The sequence below is a fragment of the Perna viridis genome, chromosome 12 (genome assembly GCF_037379345.1).
Source record: "Perna viridis isolate PV_CMFRI_1.1 ecotype Kerala chromosome 12, ASM3737934v1, whole genome shotgun sequence".
Taxonomy (NCBI): domain Eukaryota; kingdom Metazoa; phylum Mollusca; class Bivalvia; order Mytilida; family Mytilidae; genus Perna; species Perna viridis.
Window position 1 is genome coordinate 36,598,423 of NC_142456.1, and position 23,659 is coordinate 36,622,081.

Here is a 23,659-nt window from a genome sequence, read left to right on the forward strand (position 1 = left end):
CATGAAAAATTAGGACAAAAACCAGCTATTATAATACCCTGGGTTTGACTTGTTATTAACAACTGAGCGGAGGCAGAAAGCGCTTACCCTATCGGTAAATTGGGCACCTGCATATGAATACGAGAACCTTCAATTGGTGAAATTCGAACGCGCCCATGATGTCAAAATTCCTATAATTTTCAGGTCGTCAGTTTTTCGCAATTGTTCAGAGAATTCCAACTCCACGATATGTTCATAGCTTGTCAGGAGGGCGAAGTTCCAATAGACAGAACAAATATTCTTTCAGATCGAGGCAGCAGAGACAGTAAGTATAATTAAAGTATGTCTGTACCGAGTCAATTAACATCTAACGAACAACTTGAATATAAACTCCCCTACACCAAACCTATCGTGAAATACAATAACAAAGTATGTGTTGGTTTGGATATATTGCACTGGATTGAAGTATACTGAGAAGTTCACGCCATGCAATTACATGTATGTGATGTAGTCTAACAGTCTTGTCAACATGAGGCAATTCTATCATAGGATCCATTAAAATGGTTTTCTCTTTGAAATTGGGTTAAAAAGTACTACAAGTTTTATAAAGAGAATAATTACTAACTGATATGTTTTTTCTGTATCCAGCAATAAATAGACATAAGTAGAACATTTTCTCATTTACTTTTGTTACTTTGTATGTATGATTTTAGTTACTTTATGTTCTTTGTTGTGTATGTCAGTTTTCCATGTCAGGTCTTTGTCCCTGGAATACATTCTTTTGATTACCGCTATAACCTTGGTTCCCATGATTACTCTTAATTACACATTGTAAATACGGCAACATGTAGCACACATGATTGTCTTTTTGCTAATACAACCATCTGAATTGTAAATGACAAGGATTAAACTCTAACATACTAAGTACATGTATTTGTCTGTAAACTTGTAAACATGCATCATCATCAATAACAAGCGATCATTATTAAACTCGTGTTAAACATTCATTTATCATGACAAGGTATTTTTCTTTGTTTTTGTTTTCATTTTGACGTACGTGACGTGGTTCATCGTTACGGTTATGTTTACAATATTTCAAATTACATTGACGAATTAAATATGAATGAAAGTTATTGTACGTTTACAGCGTAGTTTGTTTATGTAATAATATAATAATAATAATAAAAGTCTCCATGAAACTTTACATTTTCGGTTATTATATTCGGCTCACGATCTTTGCTTATGATATTAACAACCAATAAATCCATGTTAAACGTGAACAACTTCATTCATTTTTAATTTGACAATGAAATCTGATATATTGAAATAACATTCAAATTACAGTTCCGAAGTGCTTACCTTTTTATGAAAGTGACATCCTTTTATGTTCGTTATTTGATCTTGCAACTCACGCGTTGTACGAGAAGTTGCCGAAGTTTACGGACTTACAATACCACGATGCAACACTTCTTATAGATACGTTTCTGTAGCAGGCTGACATATTGCTGCTCGGGCGTTAAACCCCAACAATCAATCAATCTGTAGCAGGGTTACGTAAGCTCAACACAAAAGAAATTACTTTAGAATTTCTATAACCGTCTACATCAACCATTTAATGTGGAATGCGGTTATTCCTTATCATATACATTTGTATTTTTAAGTCAGTGTTTTCTTTCGATTTCTGTATATTTATGTCGTTTTCTAATCCTTTAAATGTCTGTGTTTTCTTATGGCTATCATTGTCCTTTGAAAATTGTGTTTTGGTATCAATTTGACCGCGGTAACGTGTACTCTCGTTTTTAATATTGAAATTTAGTGTTAATACAAAATGTAAATGACATGTATGCATAAGTGACACTTGCACTTTATACAGTTCTTTCCATTAATAAGGATTTGAATCATTGACACGACCGGACTATTTTCTCAATTTCTTCCAGATAATAGAAGTATGGAAGAAATCAATATGACCGGAAGTTCTCCGTCGGAATCTCCACCTCCAATGGAAAATGGTTTTATGACGAGTAGATCTGACGACATCGAAGATGACTCTGTTTGTGTCCAGATCAACGGCAAAACACGAAGTGAGTTAAACACTGCACGAGCAAACAAGAAAAAAAAAGAAAACAAATATAATTAAACAAAATTCATTTATATGCATATATGCATTTTATTAAATGTTATCATCGTTGTAAAGAAATGTAAAATTGAAGTTCAAGTATATATTTCACTGATGATCAATAAAGTCGCAGATGACTCGGTCACGTTCTGTAAATTTATTATAAGCCTGAACATGGTTTGAAATCTGTCATCTACATTCTTACGTCAAGAGAGTGGAGTTGCACAATGTTGTAAAAAAAACTGAGAATAAAAACGGTTATAAGATCTCCGGAGAAGATTATTTTGTATTGTAAAATTGATATCTGCCTTAAATGTGAGATGTACATGTAAAAATGAAGAAATGACTTGAATACTAGTTTCGTTAAATAAAACAACCAGCGTCCGTTGTCTTGGTTAAAAGCCTATGTAGTATTCAAAATGTTTAAGTGTAAGTATTTGTAAGAATCAGGCAAAATGGGCAAAATCAGAAACATGCATGTCAAAACCCCACCAATCTGACAATGTAATATCACTCAAGGATACTTTCTCTGTTTAAAACGATCATTATTTGATCTCTGCATCACTGGGTTTGACCAGAAATTTTTCAATAGAACCTTGGAAAAATGAGGTTTTTGACATATTTATCTGCCCTTGAAATATTATTTTTTAGTGCATTTTAATGAAATTGTAAGTTTATGATCTAGCTTGATATGGAAAATCTTGTCTATTTTCCTTGATTCTATAATGGTGCAAATATTCAAATTACACTATAAAAATAATGGGCTTTTTATACCATGTTTCACCTACTGCCTGATTCTTACAGAGACTGACACTTAATAAATTCTTTTTAAGGGTATTATCCCCCATCTCTGTCGTATCAGGACGAGGAAGGAGGTAAACCTGACCGTAAGCTGAAATTAGAATGGATGTATCCTTATCAAACAATGATATAGTCTATACAAGACTTGTGGTGCGTAAACGGATGTCGTGTAATCTGATTAATTCTTTAAAAAAATTAAAAACAAAAACAACCAAAAACACAAAAAAAAGATCATAAAATAACAACATTGAACAAAAACAACAAGTCTTTGACATAAAACATGAAAAGAAAACAATAGAACAAAAACAAGTGTGAACAATAAGTACAGATGCCAGTGTCATTCAAATAACATAAACCCTATACATTCAGCTTAACTATTCCATGGATAAATTCATCAAAGCAGAGAATTTTTACCAATGCAGATGTCTTTAACTAATTTTTGACTAAGTTCCGTAAATGGGTGTGTTTTCTGAATTCTTTTTAATACGATATACAAATTAAATCACGAAATGTTGAATGAATGATAGTTTTTTAAATTTGGATTAGGTTGTTCGCATATACCAGCAGACAAGTTCTATGGTGTAGTGATTAATATATTTTACCTAAATGCAGTAATTTGGTCTTTTAGGGGACATTAAATGTATGAACTACTAGAGTTTACCTTGCTTTCCAATATTTTTCAAGTTTCGCATTTATGAATATCTTAACTCATTCTCTAAGATATGGCTACCATGCCAAGGATAGCGGGAACAATCTGTTCGTTTTGAATAGCGGCGAGGTGGCGTACGCTGTGGCATCTGTTGTGGTTTTGTTTAATTATAGCCGAAACAAACAGGACAAACAGAGAGACAGAGACAGCAGGGACAGTGTTAGGGAATACGAGGACACACAGAGACTCTATTTAGGTCATACCGAAGAAATTTCAAGGTGAGGCTTACTTTGTTTTGTTGTTCAGCGTAATATAACGAAGATAGGTATGGTAAATATGTCAAAGGGACCACAATCCCACCGCCTCCCATTGGTCTTCCATTAATGACGAGGAAACCCTCACGGCACAGGTTAGGAATAATCTACATACATGTACCTTATGTGTATATGTATCTGAAACCGCCGCTTAAATTTTAAAATGTAGGGGCGTTTAATATAAGTTCATTGGTATGATAGTGTTTTGACGCTGTGTCTGCTTTGGCATACATATAAGTGTTAACATTTAAATTTAACCTTTTGGTGATCTCTGAAAGTACTATATTGTATTTAGGTTATATGCTGGTGATTTGCAATGGCATATATGTAAGTGTTTACACTTATTGAAGACATTTTGGTGCTCTCTGAAAGTATTTATTAGTTTGTATTCAGGTTATATGCTGGTGCATTTGTTACGTTTCGCCATATCCGTTCTTCATCTAATGATTATGTCTTAAATGATGCATAAAATATTTCAGTATGGCACTCCATCCAAACAACCGGTACATAGCATCTGGACAGATTTCTGGCAAGGAAAACAAAGTACGTGCATATTACATTTAGTAAAACAAACGAAGTGAATATGATGACTTTATAATAATATCGTGTGTATTTTCCAAACCAGCACGAAGGTTGTTGAAAATGGTTTAGTCAATTAGAAATCTAGAGACATCACATTAGATCACCTCGCAAAAAATGATTTGAGAGTCAAGAAAGCAGGAGACAAACAGTATACTTGTATACATTAACATAAAAGAAACATAACACTGAAAAACACATACAAAACACTCAACGAAAATGAGTCCTGAAAAAAACTATGACAATGATTCGTGACCCACACTTATATGTGTGCATCTCTGCCTCTTTTGAAAACAAATTCAAATAAATAAGAAGGTAAAACTCACAGGGGGGAGTAATTAAGTCCCTTCCAAGACACGAGCTTTGCAAGTTCCATATACAACTCATCGATATGTGTAAAATTCTGACATGGTTACATCTAATATTTTATGCACATACAGCATAAATAGGATTTTAAAGAGTAATCAAGGGAACCAAGGTTATAGCGGTAATTAAAAGAATGTAATCCAGGAACAAAGACCATACATGGAAAACAGATATACACAACAAAGAACATAAAGTAACTAAAATCATACATACAAAGTAAATTAGCAACTCGGACTCCACTAAAAACTGGGAGCATGGACCAGGTGCATTTTTATAAGGTCATTGAAAGTAATTTTTTTTTGTTCTCTGCCCATTTTTATGTCATCCATAAGTAGGATTTTAAACACATATATCAACTTATGAACATGGAAACTCCAATTGTGACGTACATACACTAGTACATGTATATACTATGTTATCATTAAATTACTTGTACAGTGTACTTACATTTTAATTCACCTTTGAAGCCGCACATGTATTTCATGTGTCTTTTATATTGATTTTTCTTGTTTTTTGTTAGATTTCGTCTTTTATGAATATTTCATTTCATTTATTTAAGGGCATTTTACAGCTTGCTTTATGATATGGGTTTTGCCCATCATTGAAGACCATGTCATGTTGTGAACTGTAGAAAATTAATTGTTTGTTGTTTGACTTTTGATGAATGACTGTTTCATTGGCAATCATACCATATCTCCAGTTTTATATTTTCATGTAGTTAATATTCTTTTTTACAGGCGCACATAAGGATATGGGATTCTAAGTTACTAACTACGTTAAATGTAATAGGAGTGGGCTTCTTTGATCACGGAATCATCTCCATTGATTTTTCTCAACAAGTAAGTTTGTCGATAGGTCATGAATAAGTAATTATGGTTTACACTTTTGGTGTATTAGTTCATGATGTATTCCGATGTTTACGGCCAATTTGTATTTTATGACCCCAGAAGAGTCGTGCTAGTAACTTATCCTTGACTTTTATTGTTTAATAGGTTTGTTAAATAAAATGACTCCAATGTTCTTTTTTTATTTTTTACGTTTTTTTCTGTAAGTTAATGTAGCTAAAACAATGTTATTGTTTTTATCAGAGCCAAATTCTTTTGGCCATTCTCCATGGAAAATCATAGACAAATCTCCCTTGTATTTTTATAAGAATGTAAAAAAAAAACGTTGTCACCTGCTAATAATTTATATTCCTCCATATGATGTCAAAATTTCTATAATTTTTTTCATTAAATCCGATGGGCCGTTTAGCATACAAGAAATATGAACAGACAGACAGACAGGGTTATTTCTGACTTTATTTGTTTGGGTATGATGATAAATATGATGATCAATGTTTCAGAATAACTTCAAAGATTATAAACATAGACAAAACCGTACAAAATCAAACGTTGGTTTTTAGACATGAATGTTTGGATCACTTAAATTCACCAAACTTGAAGTTTTCATATTTAACTCGATATTCAAATTTACTTTAAAATCGTAAAAAAAAACTCTAATATTTCCAGAGTGCAGGAAGTTTTCTGTGTGTGATGGACAATGCTGATAAACATGTTTTGAGTATCTGGGATTGGCAGAAGGAAAGAATTGTGGCTAAAACGACGGTAAGATTATGTAAATATATATATCGCTCAAAAATATAGCGTTTCATACATTCAAAAGAAAGTACATTAAGTGCCTTTATATCTTTACAATTGCATATATGGTTGAATATAATAATGTGTTGAGTTAAAGCTTGTTTTGGCATAATTGACGTAATGTCTGTCCTGACGAGAAATTGTTTATTACATTTATAAGTAAGTAAATGTCATGCTTTATGATTCACAAACATCATTTCCTATCATTTGAAGTTAATATAAAAGGGAAAGGGAAGATTCTTATATTAACCTTATTTTGTTATTAACAAACGTATACGCATACAGGTATAAGATGGTACCAACTTTGAGTCGTCTTCAACATTTTTAATTCGTTCATGAAAGTATGATGTTCTGAGACACAAAAGAAAGATATATAACTATATATTAAAATACAATTATTATCTATTATTTTAGCGTTATCGGAATTATTTGCCAATCATTGAAAGAAGTCTGTACCACAAGAATAGTTTTATAATTATAATCTTTTTATTTCATTTCCATAGAAAAAGGTAACCATGCCAGACAATATTGTGCTTCACATCACTTTCTTTATAAATCACTCGTATCTTCCCAGCTAGCACAATCTGCATGGCAAGCCATGTCACGTCATACCACAGACAAATTATTGTGAATATCGCTAAATATAATATGTTAACTTTCTTTCTTGCACAGAAAAAAAACTTTTATTATTTGTTGACCAATCGCAAGATTGACAAAAGTAAATCAATTTTAAGCGCACGTCATTAGTATATCTTTTTCTTTGGTTTATATAAATCAAGTTTACATTTATTATCACAAGTGTGAAAATCAATTTATAATTCATTGCTGATTTCTAAATGTCTTGAAATTATGCATTTATAAGATTCAATGATAAACATATAATAAAGAAAAAGAAAGTATCTGAAGATCAAAATTTTCCGATACGTAGTTACATGTAAAGTAGTTGGATTGCCTTTCAAAATAAAGTAAACAAAATCTTGCAATTTGAACGATGCATGACTGCATTGTCAGTGAAAGTATTACTTTTTGTTCAAATAAGTACAGAAAGATGCAATTGAAATGTAATTAAAATATCTCTCTGTCGATCATTTCAGACAACAAGGTATGTTACTCATAAAGCAGCAGTGTTTACTAAAATAACGGTGCAATTTCAAACCTACTGATTACATTACTAAAATGATAAAATGTTTCAATTACATTTTATGCCTCATCCTCGTACCATACACAGTCAAATATAACATATACATGTATGTAAATCATATGGTGCTCGATTAATATGATTACATATGTTAAATTTGGCTTGAAAATATATGATAATCATATGTATACTGAAACATGATTATCATATCATGTTTGATTCATGTAATAATCATATATTACAATCAAGATGAATCTCATGTGTTACACATTTGGCTGTGTACATGCATATTAAACATCACATACGTTTCTGTTAAAATTTTAGACGACTACGTTACCTGTGAAAAACGCAGTATTTTACAAGTACAACGACACAATTCTGATAACGTATGGACAACAGCATGTTTACTTTTGGAAACTGTTTTGGGATCCTGTAAGAGAAAAGGAGGGAAGGATAATGAGGGATAAACGCAGCGGTTTGTTCTTGGTAAGTGGTAAAAAAACCATTTGATCACAAAAAGTGATGAAATGAAGTTGTTTTCTCTAAATTATTGAGTAAAATTATTCATCATTAAAAAAAAACAATCCATATAAACAAAAATCTAAATCATTCTTTCTCTCGATAGTATGTCTAAAATCAGAATCCTATCTATTTCAGGGAGAGATTCCAAATGAGATCTGTTCGCTGACGTTTTCTGCCAAAGGGGATGTCTTAACTGGAGACTCTACTGGCAGTGTAGTTGTTTGGAGTCCTGATATCGAGTATATCTTTAGCGTAAATCTTGATTTATCAGAAACTATGAAAAATGCTCATAAGGTAAAGATATTATGCCGTTTCTTGTGTACAATGGGTGACTAAAACTAAATGTGTAAAAAAAATATCATTGATTGAAAAACATCAATTCCTAAAATTGGTCATGCATGATGGAAAATCTGCTCATAGAAAAGTGAATAAAAGCTAAAAATTACTCTGATACTTTCGCTGTGGGTTGGACAGTATTTGATTTATTAGGAAAATAAACGTAATTGTAAGCGAAGAAAAAGCTTTAAAAATCATAAGCAAAAATTATAAAAAAATTCATTACTTTTAGAATCCTGTGACAACATTATATATGTTGGTCGACAACACCCTGATGACAGGTGGAGGATTAGAAATCCGAGCTTGGGACAGTCTAAATGGTTACAGACCTGCCAACGCAAGAGTGGTAAGTACGAGATAAAATTTTTCTCTCATCATTATAATAGTTAATATTCTGTTTGATATACAATTAAATTAACCCTCTGCTATTTATATATTAATTCAGTTTGAAATTATAGTCTGTTTGATCATATCATGTTTCCGGTTCCGTTTACTTTGTTGAAACCCACATGGAACTGATGTAAACAAATCGGGGGAAGTCAGGTATTGATTCCCTTGTAGTATTTGGACCATGGTGTAATTATTTTTAGGTATAATCGCTTAAATTATAGGTATTTTAACTCTATACAAATTATGAATTTATGACAAAGCGCTGTTGACATCATTTAAGATTGGCAAAAAAAAAAACATCAACGGGAACACACATTTATTCATGAATAATTTACATTCCGTTTTACAAGAAAGTTTCTGATTGATTTTAAAAAAAAGATTTAGGGACTTCTTGTTTCCAAAAGCCAAAGTTTAAAACAATGATTTGAATGTTATATTTATAACGTCTTACCTATTATATGTATTACTGGCTCTCGCTCTCTAGCTTCCAGAAGCCACTGGTCATGTTAAAACTATCGTTCCACAAAACAGTAATGCTGCTGATGGGAGGATGTATGTTGCCACAACAAAGGGACATGTCCTGGATGGCTCTTTACAAGATAAATTTAGATTTTTCTTACAGGTTTGTTAAACAAATTTTCAAAGTGTATGTAAAGATGTTGTATCATTCTCGGTGCAAAATAAATATACAGTGTTTGTATAAAAGGAAAATTAAACACTACAATTTTATTTATATATTGTGCCATCGTGTAGTATGTAGTATATTTATATGATGCGCATAGATAAATGAAAGTTTAACAGGTGGATCTTCTAATTAGTAAAATTACAATTTTCATAGCTTTCACATTCGTTTGAAACATTGCCTTGTTTATAAAACAAAGATGTGTTGTGATATATAACATTGTAGTATGTAATGTGTGATAGTGGCGTCCTTTTTATGTAAGGTGCTTTAAACTTGAATGATACTAAAACTCGTAAGTGATTGTTTGAACGCAGGCGCGCATAATCATATGGCGATGCATCATTAAAAAAATCGTTATTTTAGTACAAATAACTTCGTTTCTCGTGGGCAAAGCTTAGAATAATATAATAGATTACAATGAAACTTGTCTAAACCGAACCATATAAAAGCCGAAAACTTGTGACATCTATGGCAACACCGCCTGCACAAAGTCCAGCGCCCTAGACCACTCATATAGATATAACATTTTTATATAACATTTTTATTCAAATCCTATTATACACTTAAATTATCTATTACTGTGGTCATTGCTTCATTGCTTGTTTTATAGGGTCATAGTGAAGACATTTGGGCAGTTGCCCCACATCCTAACGAGCCATCATTCTTCACAACTTCATTTGACAGAGTGGTGATAAAGTGGTCAACCAACAAACACAAAATCGTTTGGAAAACTCAGATGCCTGTAAGTCAAGAAATACGTAATGATCAATAAAATATAAATATCATGTACTTTTGTTTTTGACGCGACATGTACAAAAATATTTATACCGCGAATATCTAGCGGGAATAGTCGATTTTGGATTGTTTATTTTTATGTATATGAAAATCACATTATTCTGAAGGACCTACTTTCTTATAATGCCATGTTTCTATTCACATTGTACTGATTCCTTCTTTCAGAACGGCATTGTTTCCTGGCTGCCAACTTTCCGGATCCCCTTATGCATATATCACTTCACATCAGTTTTTAAAGTATATTCTTTGGCCACGTTTAAGAGCAGTTCAAAGTAGTATAATCGTATTGTCCGAAAGCCCCAAAGCCCCAAAACATATTCATACTTCCGAATACGGAATATATTGTCCTCATTGCTTCTTGTAGAAACCAGGTAGCTGTCTGACCGCTGACCTGAAAGGCAGACAGGTTGCTGTGGGTACCCAGTCAGGCAGTGTCGAATTATTGAATGCTCACAATGGAATGCATGCTTCTTCCGTAGATATTAGTAAATACCGTGTCGACTGTGTGGCGTTCTCTCCAGGTTTGTTTCCTGTATAATTTAACTTGATTTGTTGTAGGCCTTCAGAAATGGCATTTTCCACAAAAAAAATAACATAGTACTGTTACGTCATTAACGTCGATTGGTCCGTAGTCCTTAATTTAAATAATTCTAAATCTGAATTTTGACTGGAATCCTTTAGAAATTAAATCATAACGATTATTTTAAATTTTTTGCCAAGTTATTCTTCAATAACTATTTTGGGGCAGTTTACATTTTTACTTCTTTCTAAGCAACCTTCTGCTGTTCTTATTTATCTCTGGAAAAACATACTTTTTATTACGAGCATTTCATTCAATTTATTTTAGATGGAACAATGATAGCTGCCGGTAGTCATGATGGATTGATACACATACTAGATATTCAGGATGGAGTACAAGGATACATTCCTTCACGACCATTGAAGGTAGGGAACAATATCATAATGCTGTTTAAAACATTTGCTACTTGGGCAGGGTTACGTTGTTGTCCAAGAAATAACTCCGATTATCGGTACCTAAACCGAATGGACCGATATGGGATCAGACACCAGTATGACAGACGACTTCTAACAGTCATATGTTAATGATTTCCCTTTTTGAACCATCATTACCACTAACGATGGATAAAGATGCGGGTCTTTTATGAAGCAGGAATTTAGTCCAAATATCAAATTGGAAACACCGAATGAAGTAGATATGTATCTAATGTAATCGATATATATTTTTTTTCAACGAGATGATGACTCTTTATTTTAGATTTGAGATAAATAAAGTTGGAGATTTTGGATCAGTCAGTGAAAAAAATTTAATTGTTCAATAAATAAAAATATGTACTTTGGACATTTAGAAAAAAATGTAGTCAGTTTGATTAACTTATAGAAATTTTACAAGATATATTTTACCAGCGTTTTTATGGGTTCTTTTTCAAATTTAAGGGCCATCCAACATTTGTGACCCATATTGATTGGTCCAGTGACAGTAAATATATACAGAGTACAGATGGGCAATACAATATGATCAACTGTAAGTACTCTCTTTTCAATAGCAAATGATGGGATTTGAAGGGAAATTTTGTCAAGATATGATTTGTATAATTTGTATTTTTGTCTTCAAATAAATTTGTTGAACAGATAAAATAAAATTTTATTCTAAAAAGCTTTTCTTTGTATTTAGCGATGAATATGATGAGCAAGACTCATGATAAAAAAAAAATAAATTTCATAAAATTAAATTATAATTCTAAATTTAATTAGAACACAAGATGGTTCATAATTTTCTGTTTTGAAAATATACTTTCTGTGATGAATTTAATTATTAATAATAATGGGTTTATGAATACTATCATAATCATATAAATTCAGTTTAAATAAAAACAATAAGAAAGAAATGTCCAAGCTCCAACCAAATTGTTCTTTTGTATTTTAGGGGACATTGAGAAGAGGTTAAAGATTAATGACCCACGTGTCTTGAGAGATGCAGATTGGCACTCATACAGTTGTACTACTGGGTTCCCAGTCATAGGTATTTATTTTTTTTGGCTCAGTTAAAAAGTCATAAGTATGAATTAAGTCGTAAATTTAGAAGTCATTATAAGAATAGCATAATTACGTCGAAAAGTTTTTTGGTGAAGTTATCTCCCCTACTTTGTTTGGTAAACACGTTTTTTGTCCAGTTTCTGACTTTCCGGATGTCCACTACTGCGTTTGTAAGTAGTCAGAACATAATATATGATGTTGTACATTTTGCTAGCTCTGTTTAAGTTATACCTCATTAACTTTTGAACAGGAGAGACAAACGTTTTTGTAGCAAAAAAAAAAAACATGAACTTTATTGTCCTTTGTTATTTTGTGCTCAGTCTAAAAACTTGTGTGTAAAAATTGCTGGTATTGTTCATACAAAGAATTGTTCAGTGTTCTGATTGAAATGATATATTAAATTTAAATGTGAAATTCAATGATTTTAAGGAGGTAGACCTAGGGACCTAGGGTAGCTTTAACAAATCATTGGAACTTTTGTATTCAGCATTTTACATGCAATCATCAAAGTAACTTGGACTGATTTCAGTCTGTTTCAAATGAAAGCTTGATAGATTTGCTGAAATGCAATATGATACAAACATATCACAGATTTCAAGAGTTATGTCCCGTACCCTAGGTTTACCTCCATAACAGAGTAATAGAGAAACAGATACAAGCAAAGTTGCGATGGAAATGACAATCACGTCTTGTAAATTGACTGCAGATCAGTAATTTTTAATAGGGGTCTACATACATAAAATAAAAAAAACAGTGATCTCAATAGATTACAAATAATAAATGTATCTGCAGTTATAAAGCAAGTAAATAATACAAATACCTGATTTTCAAATTGTTTGCTTTGCGTCATTTTAGGCCCATGGTCTTGTATGGAGCCCGGTACTCATATCAACGCTGTGCACAGGTCGAACTATAGAGATTATATGTTGACGGGAGACAGTCGTGGTCGGGTTAGATTCTACAAATACCCATGTCCTGTAACCAAGGTAATAAATGCACCAGATTTTTAAGAAAAACAAAACAGTCTTATTATCATCGGAAGGTTTGAATTGGCGAATGGGGTATAATTTAAAAAATTAACTGTCTTAGTAAAAGATCTACTTAGTAAATTATGAAGAGACGGGATTCCATAAAAGAAAAATACTTCTCGAGCTTTTCAACGTTTATTTTGATAATTATGTTATATTTATTAATGTTTAAAGATGTAAAGATGCAAAGAGAAAAAAATGTTTGAAATTCGAATTTTTACAAATCTTTTCTGTTATAAGGCTCGTGTGTTTCGGATATGAGAAAGAGGGATACAAATTAATTGACAGAGTGTATAATGGATTGCAACCGATAAACTCCGATAAAATGAGAAAATAGCCGATATATCATTCTTATGATTGTCTCGTGAATCTTTTCTTTAGATAAGTCATATTTACTTACCTTTTCTTTTTTCTTAATTTTTCAGCCTGAGTATCGAGGCGTCAAACTGTACTCAAGTGACGTCACAGCAGCATGTTTTATGTATGATGACATGAGTGTAATAACAGCTGGAGGAAGCTCCCCTGTCCTGGCGCAATGGTCCGTGGTTGATGCTATCGTTTCGTCATGAAACTAATCACAAAGCACCTTAAATTAGGAAAAAATCAAAACTTTTCAATATGTTGCCATGTACTAGAATTTTGTTTATTTTGTTAATAATATAATTTTAGAATTAACCAAATTAGTACTTTGCTAAGTTATATAGTCTATGGTAATTAGTGATCTCTGTTATTTGAAACTTTAAAATCATTGGAACAATTACGTCTGTGTTCACTCATGTGTATCGGGAGTCTAATGAAGTACGCATTTATTGTTTATTTATTGTGCTAATTTGATCATACAATTTAACCCTGACATTGATATGGTACATGCATGTTGATACTGTATTTTTAGTTTTTATATTATTTTATTGTTGTTATCATGAAATAAATAGAGAAATGTTGGTATCAAAGACACAATTTGAAGATGAAAATTGCAAATGAATTCGGTTTTTACATTAAAAAATGATAATATTTGAATTTGATATAACAATTACTTTGTTTGCATAAAATCAATTGAAACTTTATGTGGTTTTTTAATGCATTTATATAATGTATATAGGTTATTAACAATCTTCTGATCGTATAATAAAAATCATTAATGATTAAAATATCTAACTTAAACATAGTTAATAGAGAAGATAATGCCCTAAGTACTACTCCAGCTAAGAATCATGCAAATTCTGTAATATGTGATACAACTGAAAAAAGGCTACTGTTACTACACATTTTTTTTTGTTATTAAGTTGCGTTATAGGCCTACATGATGAAATGTATAATCATTCATTCCGATCTGTCTGCTCTTACGAGATAATTCACATTGAAAACATCCAATAGTTTCGACTGTATTTCAGTGTCATTTACAGAGTTATCTCCCTTTAGTTTAAAATTATACAGTACATCATATGTAATTTATATGTCTTATGAACATGGGTTATTTGAAATGCCACATGTTAATTTCCGTTGACTTTAATGTTTTAAACAAAATTTCAAAAATAAAAATATGTAGGCCTTCCAGCCATGAATCACATTTTGCATGATTCTTAGCTGTACTAGTTAAAATTAGTTTCTTGGAGACAAACCTATCATAGAAACCGTTCATTGATTAAAGGCGATTATTCCCAAATCATACCACACACAGACGGAACAAAAATTAAAATTTGTACAATTTAAACTCTTTGCTACTATATGCGTTTAACTTTTAGATTAATTTAGTGGTATTTTATAGATTATATATAAGCATGTCATTATTTGTCGATTGTAAATATTAAGCAATTGAGCTAGAGTCCAAATACTTATGCAGAAATTATATGTTAAGTTGTTTTTATTTGTAATGTAGATTATTGACATTTTTTGTTATTTATTTTGTTTTATACTGTCCATTTTAACACTGTGATATTTTATCCATTGTAGATGACAATTTTTAAGATAAAATTAGTTAAAAAGAACTTGACTTCAGCACATTTATTGTAAAATCTTGAGTGGTTGTTAATTTTGTGTGAAGTTGGTAAATTTCGAAGAATGTCCTTATTTAGTATTCATGCTCCATTTTAGTTTAGAATTTCAGGACAGAAAATGTCTATTATACTGATGAAGGTCAACCCTGGAAGAACAAATGTATTAGGTGGCTATAATATGATATATTTTATTTTAATTTTGAATCTGACAGTTCTAAGTTATTTAGTTAAAGAAAAGGTTTGAATTGTCAGATTCAAAATTTTAATAAAACAATAATTTCAACGTTGATGTGCAACGTTTATTCAGCATCAATTCAATTTTAAAATCCATCCTACTTTTCAACATTGAAGCAACTTTAATGTTTGACCTTAATTTAATCTTTCATCAATGTGAACAGGTTAATTCGCTTTACTACTTATTATTTTTTAGGAATTAAGCATGTACAAGAATACTACAAAAATGTAAATCGTTTTTTTTTTTTACTTTGTAGTTCGGCAGCTAATTCTTGCTTCTTTTTTTTTTAAAGTGGACACATTTTCTGAAAGAGTAATCAAGGGAACCAAGGTTCTAGCGGTAATCAAAAGAATGTAATCCAGGGACAAAGACCAGACATGGAAAACAGATATACACAACAAAGAACAAAAAGTAACTAAAATCATACATACACAACAAAGAACACAGAGTAACTAAAATCATACATACAAAGAAACAAAAGCAAATGAACAGCTCGGACTCCACTAAAAACTGGGAGCATGGACTAGCTGCACCGGTAGGGTAAGCGTCCTCTGCTTTTCTAGAAACACCCGCCGAGTTGCTCATAAAAAGTCAAGTCCGGGGCAGACGAAAGAGTATGATGATCGATTACTAAAAACAAATTGATATACAGTCTACTGGAAAACGTATTTTGTATTCCGATGAGCTTTTTCAATATAAAATTGTTCAATACAAGTCGTGTCAAAAACAAATATGCAACAAAAAAGTCATTAAATCTATCAAATTGATGATATCATACGAAGCTTGTTACAGTCTCCGTATTATTTACATATTATGTGTATTATCAGCAGTCTTTTCTCTACAATATCCCATAGCAAAAGCTTGGTTTTTCAAAATTCTACCCCAAATTTATTTACTCTCTAGCTCTGCCCTGTCTTTAATTATATTTACGCTTCCTGAAATGATGGGACATAAAGCTTTACTACAGTACGAACAAAATCGTTAATACATGTACATGGAAGTGTTTAAACATGTTTCAGCTTTAAATCATAATTGCATGAGTCAATGCTTGAAAGATTCTGAACAAGAAAACGTTGTGTTACAATATTCAATTTTAAACACTTTGGTACATGTAAAAACGTACATTAAACAACTACAAGTAATGGTAAAATCATCCATGCAGAGTCGAATTATTAAATGTAAATATTGGTACGTGAAAGAGTATCCTCGGGTGTCGCCTCGTGACAGTGATGGAAAGATCAATATAATTTATGCGATATCGAGGCACGCGTGTGTTATTACTTACATATAACAATAACATAGATGTAGGCGTACACACATTCCACAACAACTGTTGATGAAAGTGAAGTGAAAGATGGCTTCCGAAATAAGTGTTGTCAAATTGAGGCGATATGACACTGGACAACCTTGGGGATTTAAAATGCAGGGAGGGTCCGAAGTTGGAATACCACTACAAGTCGCAGAGGTCAGTTTATCTTGAAAGTGCCATTTACTCGTTGGTAATGATGCTTTATTTTCGGGAGGTAAGGTTTTCGTCATTCTTGGCATAACAATGATACCATGTCGAAAATAAGGGCACTCTAAGGTCGACTCTGATGTTGATAATTCGAGACAAATCAATTTGATTTCGATTGTTGTTTTTTTATTTGTTGTTTTATTGTTGTTTTTGTTATTAATTATTGACTTTGCAGGTACATGCACGATTAACAAAGCTCAAAGAAGATAAATTTTGCAACTACTTAATACGAGTTTCATAATATATTTAGTAAATCCGTTTAGAATTTCTCATTCCTTCTTTCTTTCGTAATTTCTTTCTATAACAAAAGTAGATTCTTTAATACGAGGGGTTAATTAGTGTGTGTGATAAAATTACGGACAAAAACTAAAATGATGAAAATAACACTTTTACACTTCTACGAAGACTAGAAAAAAAAAAGACAATCAGAAGCTGCTTTGCAAAATTACCCCCCCCCATTCTTTCTTCCCGTCCATTCCCTTGACATCTCGTGATTTCCCATTCAACGGTGTAAAACAAAGGAAGTTGTATTAACCTTGAAAGAATGATATTGACGGAATCAGTTAGTAATCATGTGGATAAGATCGCGCATTCTTATTAATGTATTATAGGCTTGGCAAAAAACTGCTGGCTGGGAATCGGATTACATCAACAGCCGTTTGGGGAACGCATCTGGCACTCGTCGTTCATACTTTCACTCTGATTATAATTACGGATGTATTGATATTTGATTAGAAATGCGATTATATAGTGGTTGTTTTACTTTTGTTTTTATTTTGCTAAGAACAAATTATTGGGAAGAGAAGTTATATTTATATGGTTGCTACAGGGCCCGATCCAGACATTTTGAAAAGGAGGGGTGCCAGCCGATATTCCTCGAAAAAAGGGGGTTATTTGCCATTTTTTTGTCAATTTTACTCGCGAAAATGACAAATTGTCCAATAAAATGGGGACTGCCAGCCTCCTGCGCCCCCACTGGATCCGCCACTGTGCTAAATTAGTAGGGGTCATGTGGTAGCATATACCTAGAGGAACTCTATAGCATGATTGTAATGAAGTAAGAAACGACAATACACGTAAACAAATTAAATATTATAAATTGTAAACAGATTAAAAAGTAACGGTAGGTATGGAACAAGATCAAATTACTATCTTGTTCAGATCTACAAAATCCAAGAATAAGCGCAATTTAAAAGACAACAAAATAACGAAGTTAAAAAAAAACAAACAAACAAACAAACAAAAACACAAAGCAAAAAAACAATCCATTTTAAAGATCTAGTTAAGGGAAAGGGGGATATTGGGACAGACACAGAAAATTAACTTTTTTCCTTCACAATAAAATGTCACTCAATGATGTTTTCTATATTTGAAAAGACCATTATTTTATCTCTACATAATTGGATTTGCTCAGAAATTTTTCAATGGAATCTTAGAAAAATGAGGTTTTTGTAAGAGTTATCTGTACATTTTCAGTGCATTGCAATGAAACTGTAACTCAATGGTCCAGTATGATATGGAAAATCTTGTCTGTTTTCTTTGATTATGAATGTGCAAATATTCAAATTACACTTTCAAAATCATGGGTTTTATCATACCATGTTCCACTCTCTGCCAGATTCTTACAAGGTCTGACACTTAGTAATGAAAAACGATTCAGTCCCTCGGGGTATTTCAGTTCATATATACATTATAGAATATAACATTTGTTTATAAAATGTATTAAATCATATGCATATAAAGCAAACAAACAAAAATGATAAACAAAACTAAGAAACAGACAATAATTATGCCTTATACACATGTAGTAGTTTACATGCGATATAAGTACATGTATATATTTAGATTGGACCCAACGAGTATGATCTAGAACATTTGCGGGTCATTGAACATGCAATGGAAACATTATAGCAAATAATAATAATAATAATAATAATAATAACAAATAACATACTCCATAGACTGTCAGGTCTTAAACGCGATCACAAAGCTATTAAAATACATGTGTTATGAAATTAAATTGGTCATAATGGCGTTTTCATAACGACTTAATTCTTAACATGTTTTAAAAAAAACCTACCTGTTGGCACCGGATTACTAATCCCCACGGTTTGTAATGTTGCTGATTCATGCATCTTAAATGTTCTTATCTTTTCAAGAATTTTACCAACATTATATCTCAAATCTGTTTTTTATTAACGAGGTTCGTTTTGGGTAATTACACTCTGCACAGACCTCGATAGAACCACATTATTGGTACTCGATCTAATACAAACAGCACTTTAACGTTTGTGTCCGAATTTTGTTTTAAAAAGTATACGTACAGTAACCAACGGCCTTCCATTTACTATTTGAAAGGATTCTAGTCACATTAGGGAGGCCTCTTTGTCTAATCACTGATATTCTTTAACAAGAACATACAGTTTATAAGCGTTATATAGGAATAAATGCGCATTTGTTAATATTGAGTTCTAAAGTAAGGTAAGTGCACGTTCAACAAACTTTGTTTAATCTTCATATGCAGAACGAAACTATACGCTGTAACTATATTATCATTACTTGAAAGTAAGTTCCAATATATATTATTCTTTGTTGTTCTCTTAAGAAGAAAGCCAAAGGATGTCACACAAAAAAAAATATTTTCAACAAACCTTAAGGAATACTATTGAAAAAATAAATAGCAGGTCTCCCCTTACACTCACTTTATGGGTTCGTCAGACACATGTCAGTCGTATTTATCGTAAATTCAGAACTTACCATTTAACTCAGTCATGGCAATAAGAGTAGATCTGTATCCTCGAGAATAGAATTGTTCTATTTTTGGTTTCATTGCTTATATCCTGAATTGCAGTGTAGAACCAAGCTCCGAAACATCGTCTGGCGTTCGAAATTCACTCTAGTGAGAGACAAAACGAACGTCTGCCGTTGTGTGGAGCTTGGTCTAGAACATATAAAGGAACATTGTATGGTATTTTTATTTGGTTTTGATGCCCGGAAATCAAAGTAGCGAATAAATTCATGGTCAAAACTGTCACGCTCCACGTTTCCTCTCTAACTAGAATGGACACGGTCTCGGAGCTTTCAAGTCTGTTTACTACTTTTATGTTTATTCGCATCTAAAATCTTGATCGAGACCTATTCAGACCTAATTCACAGTGTGATTCTTTTACTAGGTATCTCCGAAGAGTATTGCAGGGAAGGCAGGTCTAGTAAACGGTGATTTAATCTGCTACATTAACAAATCTTACGTTGAAGACGTTACCCATCAACACGCCAGAAACGAGATGATTAGAGCCGGAAATGACGTTGATTTAACTATCAGAAGGTAAAGACAGGTGTCCATGTCTTTCAGCTTCGGTTTAGATATGTTTCACATGTGACCTTCCAATAGAGACCTCCTAGTAACATGACAGGCGGTCCTTTTACACAGGTTGATTTAGCATAGAATATACGGAGTAGGGATGTTTTAATCATAGTCTTGTAAGTCGTATTATCCCTATATATATTCATGTCACCAAGACAGGTTTGACTGTATATGCCAGGGGCGAATCCAGGATTTTAGATTGGGGGGGGGGGGCACAGCTAAAATTTGGCCGAACGCAGCGGGTCGAAAAAAATTTTGAGGTTAAATTTTTGAAATATTCTTCTCGAGTAGGTGTAATGTAGATATCTTAATTTGTGGTAAAATTAGCGAGAAATTAAAGTTTCAACTTAAAACCGTCTAAATCTACCCCTGAACAACCAAAGCTTTGCAAATTTTAGGGTGGGGGCGCACGCCCGCCTGAATCCGTCCCTGTATGCAGTCAAATATAGCGAGAATATTATGGTGTATGTCAAAGAGACTACAACCCGATCGTGAGAACATGTCAGCTCAAGTCCACCTATAATGAATGACGAGGAAACCCTCACACCACAGGTGGCCTAAAACAATATTATACACATGAGCGGCGAAATATATACCAGCAACATAAAGAGTATACTGAAAGTGAAAATAAAACAAAATATACAGAGGCCAGAAGTTCCTGACATGCGCAAACATGCGGTATTTCAAAAATTATCACATGTATTCCTTCGTATAAATCCCATTGCTTATGGTCCATTTTCCTAATTCAAATGAAACCTTTTGTTCATGTATATATTCCAGACCCGGAGGGGTTGTACCACAATCAGCACCACCACCACAAGTAGAGCAAGAATCTGAAGATGACAAGTTTAGAGATGTTCAACCAAAAACATATCAAGTTTTGGAGAAAGAAGTTCCCCATTCAGCTGCCACAGGTACTAAATTACATATTTACATGTATCATAATGCAATTTTGCCATAGAAAAATGTATTTATCTTTAAGTAATTTTCATTTGAAGTATCAGTTTGACTGTTCTCAAACAGCAAGAAATATGGTTGTGATAATTATTGACCTCCCTTTTCCCATAGAGGGATTTTTAAAGATTTGTGCAAGAATTAATTAAATTTGTATCTTAAAGCAATGTCTAGCGCTGGCTCTGTATCTGTATTTAGAAATCGGAAAGGACGTTGACAGTGAAATGCAGCAATTCCGTAAAAACTAAATATTCAATTATTATAAAGTACATACAGAAGACCCCATAGTGCTACAGCCAATATATTATGTGTTCAGATGACGATCATTTGATTCTGAGTGGGTTTGGTAGGTAGATTTGGTGGGGTCGAATTTTCTCTCAAAATGCGAATAAGAAAGTCTATTTTTAAACGATACACTGCTAGATTATTTATTTTCATTGTAGGCCAGAAAATTTATATTGTTTATTTTCTGGGTTCAGAGGAGGCAAGAATATAATAATTCATTTCCTATTTTTACAAAAACCTGTCAGTAACCCCCCCCCCCAACCTCAGAATAAAATAGTCATCCCCGCCGTACTGAAATGTTTTGTTCTTCTCCAGCACCACAAACATATATATACCTCACTCTTCCTCTGAGCATATCGGGGATGGCCTGATGGACTTGGCCGATATTAATAGCTAGCCCTTAAACTGCTTCACAACGTTTCTGATCTTGCTGTGCACTTAAGCTTTTAAGAACGGTTGTAACCGTGGTTACCCTTGTTTTCTCTTCCAGGCGGTAGACCAGCATCCATTTTTGATAAAAGGAAGCAGGCAAGATCTGCTTATACCAAGACAGATAAATCTGGCTATATGAAAGCATACGGACAACCTGGCAATTAAAACCATCATAGGCACAATGGATGAATCATGAGCTTCATTTTAAAAGACAAACCATCAAGACATATTGAATCTATTGCGATATAGGCCCGAATATCACGCGGTGTCCGATTTAGATCATCAATAGACCCTTTCGTGTTATCTGTGGGACAGTCGATGCGCATGCGTGTGTTTGCTTCCGGAAGGTGGGGCTTTGGGGTAGAAAAAAAGAATTTTTCTCCCGGTTTATTGAGCATGCTCATCAAATACACTGCAATGGAAAGGTCTATTTGAATTGGTTTCCAAAATACTTAAAACATATTATGCATGTGAGCTAATTCTTGTGAAAGTTTAGATTATTTTCATAACATTTGATTTTCTTTTAATGGAATCGAGTTGGTGTGAGAATTTATTATGTTTTGGCATTTTGAAAAGATTGACCTAATTTGTACCTAAAACACAAAAACTTCTTGAGAAATTTTGATAACGGATAGCTTTTTTAGATGTTGTTACCTCCCTTTTTCTAAGATTTATCCTGCAGTATAATTTGAGGACTAGCTTGTATTTATTAGCTGCCATGATAAACATCTTCAATATGTTCTAAGTCTGAAGCTTTCTTCTTACCTCGACTTACCCAAGAGGGTTTATCATAGAATTTCAGCTACTTGTACATGTACCCAGGTTTGCCATTCATTTTTTGTTCGTTATTTTCAAATATGTATCATGTTTAAATATTATCTATAATGTTCGATTTTGTAAACGTTTTTTTACATTAATGTATATTTTTACTGATGTGATGCTTACTGTGCAATAAAACTATAAACTTTTGCGATGAATTTTTGTTTAGTTATGAAAGAGCCACAAGCACGGGTCCAGAAATTTTGAAAAAAGGGTTACAAGATAAATTACTCATTTTAGCCAACATGATCTAGATCTATGGCCGCTTAGCGTCCGTCGTCGTAGTTAACAATTTTCTCAACTCTTCTCCTCTGAAACTATTAGACCAATAAGAACCAAACTTGGCATGCATGCTCCTTAGGTTATTCTGCATAGAAATAAAGTGCTGACTGTTCTCCAAAAAACCGTTAGGTTTAGACAAATTCTGACGCAAAAGTGTTCAGCATGAAAAGATCTATCTGTGGTTAAATATTCTTCTTTATCTGTTGAGAAGAGCTTGGAGCTATTGCCCTTTTTAGATAGTTTTTCGCTACATGTATCTTTAATGTAATTTCTTTTGTAAAAATCTTCTCCTATAACACTATTTGATCACTTATAACCAAACTTGGTTTGAATGTTCCTTCTGCATAGCACCATTACAAAAAATAGAACATAAGGGTTAAACCAAAGT

General features: G+C 32.7%; 2 protein-coding genes and 1 long non-coding RNA gene across 9 annotated transcripts in view; 2 read left to right on the top strand and 1 right to left on the bottom strand.

The window, feature by feature from the left end:
- The window catches only part of LOC148602155 (echinoderm microtubule-associated protein-like 2), a 45,372-nt gene extending 29,997 nt beyond the window's left edge, over window positions 1-15,375 (top strand). For all 5 annotated transcript variants that reach the window (XM_088556645.1, XM_088556646.1, XM_088556647.1 and 2 more), the window contains 18 exons: window positions 184-304; window positions 1,917-2,060; window positions 2,929-3,004; window positions 3,617-3,823; window positions 4,339-4,402; window positions 5,542-5,643; window positions 6,316-6,411; window positions 7,907-8,068; window positions 8,240-8,398; window positions 8,673-8,786; window positions 9,315-9,452; window positions 10,123-10,254; window positions 10,672-10,828; window positions 11,155-11,252; window positions 11,763-11,850; window positions 12,253-12,348; window positions 13,218-13,348; window positions 13,816-15,375. In XM_088556645.1, coding sequence (XP_088412771.1) covers window positions 184-304; window positions 1,917-2,060; window positions 2,929-3,004; window positions 3,617-3,823; window positions 4,339-4,402; window positions 5,542-5,643; window positions 6,316-6,411; window positions 7,907-8,068; window positions 8,240-8,398; window positions 8,673-8,786; window positions 9,315-9,452; window positions 10,123-10,254; window positions 10,672-10,828; window positions 11,155-11,252; window positions 11,763-11,850; window positions 12,253-12,348; window positions 13,218-13,348; window positions 13,816-13,959 — 2,229 coding nt within the window. In that variant the 3' untranslated portion in view covers window positions 13,960-15,375. The remainder of the gene's footprint in view (window positions 1-183; window positions 305-1,916; window positions 2,061-2,928; window positions 3,005-3,616; window positions 3,824-4,338; window positions 4,403-5,541; window positions 5,644-6,315; window positions 6,412-7,906; window positions 8,069-8,239; window positions 8,399-8,672; window positions 8,787-9,314; window positions 9,453-10,122; window positions 10,255-10,671; window positions 10,829-11,154; window positions 11,253-11,762; window positions 11,851-12,252; window positions 12,349-13,217; window positions 13,349-13,815) is intronic.
- Window positions 3,821-19,489, bottom strand: LOC148602156 (uncharacterized). Of its 3 annotated transcripts, none has more exons than XR_015917353.1 (6): window positions 19,216-19,489; window positions 13,791-13,976; window positions 13,183-13,337; window positions 9,282-10,252; window positions 7,920-8,012; window positions 3,821-4,385 (listed from the first exon to the last, which is right to left on the bottom strand). It is a non-coding gene; the product is annotated as an uncharacterized LOC148602156 (long non-coding RNA). The 3 variants fall into 3 exon arrangements; XR_015917355.1 differs by having other exon boundaries at window positions 6,695-8,012; XR_015917354.1 differs by lacking the exon at window positions 19,216-19,489 and adding an exon at window positions 16,812-16,845.
- Window positions 16,943-23,138, top strand: LOC148602157 (LIM domain-binding protein 3-like). Its single transcript, XM_088556650.1, has 4 exons — window positions 16,943-17,084; window positions 20,309-20,460; window positions 21,280-21,413; window positions 22,229-23,138. Exons 1-4 carry the CDS (start codon window positions 16,974-16,976, stop codon window positions 22,333-22,335), a joined length of 504 nt encoding a protein of 167 aa, XP_088412776.1. The 5' UTR covers window positions 16,943-16,973; the 3' UTR covers window positions 22,336-23,138.
- The last annotated feature ends 521 nt before the right edge of the window (window positions 23,139-23,659 follow it).

Coding starts and splice junctions, on each gene's coding strand:
- LOC148602157 (XM_088556650.1), top strand. CDS start 16,974: ATGGCTTCCGAAATAAGTGTTGTCAAATTGAGGCGATATGACACTGGA. Junction 17,085..20,308: donor TACCACTACAAGTCGCAGAG/GTCAGTTTATCT, acceptor TTCTTTTACTAG/GTATCTCCGAAGAGTATTGC. Junction 20,461..21,279: donor GTTGATTTAACTATCAGAAG/GTAAAGACAGGT, acceptor TATATATTCCAG/ACCCGGAGGGGTTGTACCAC.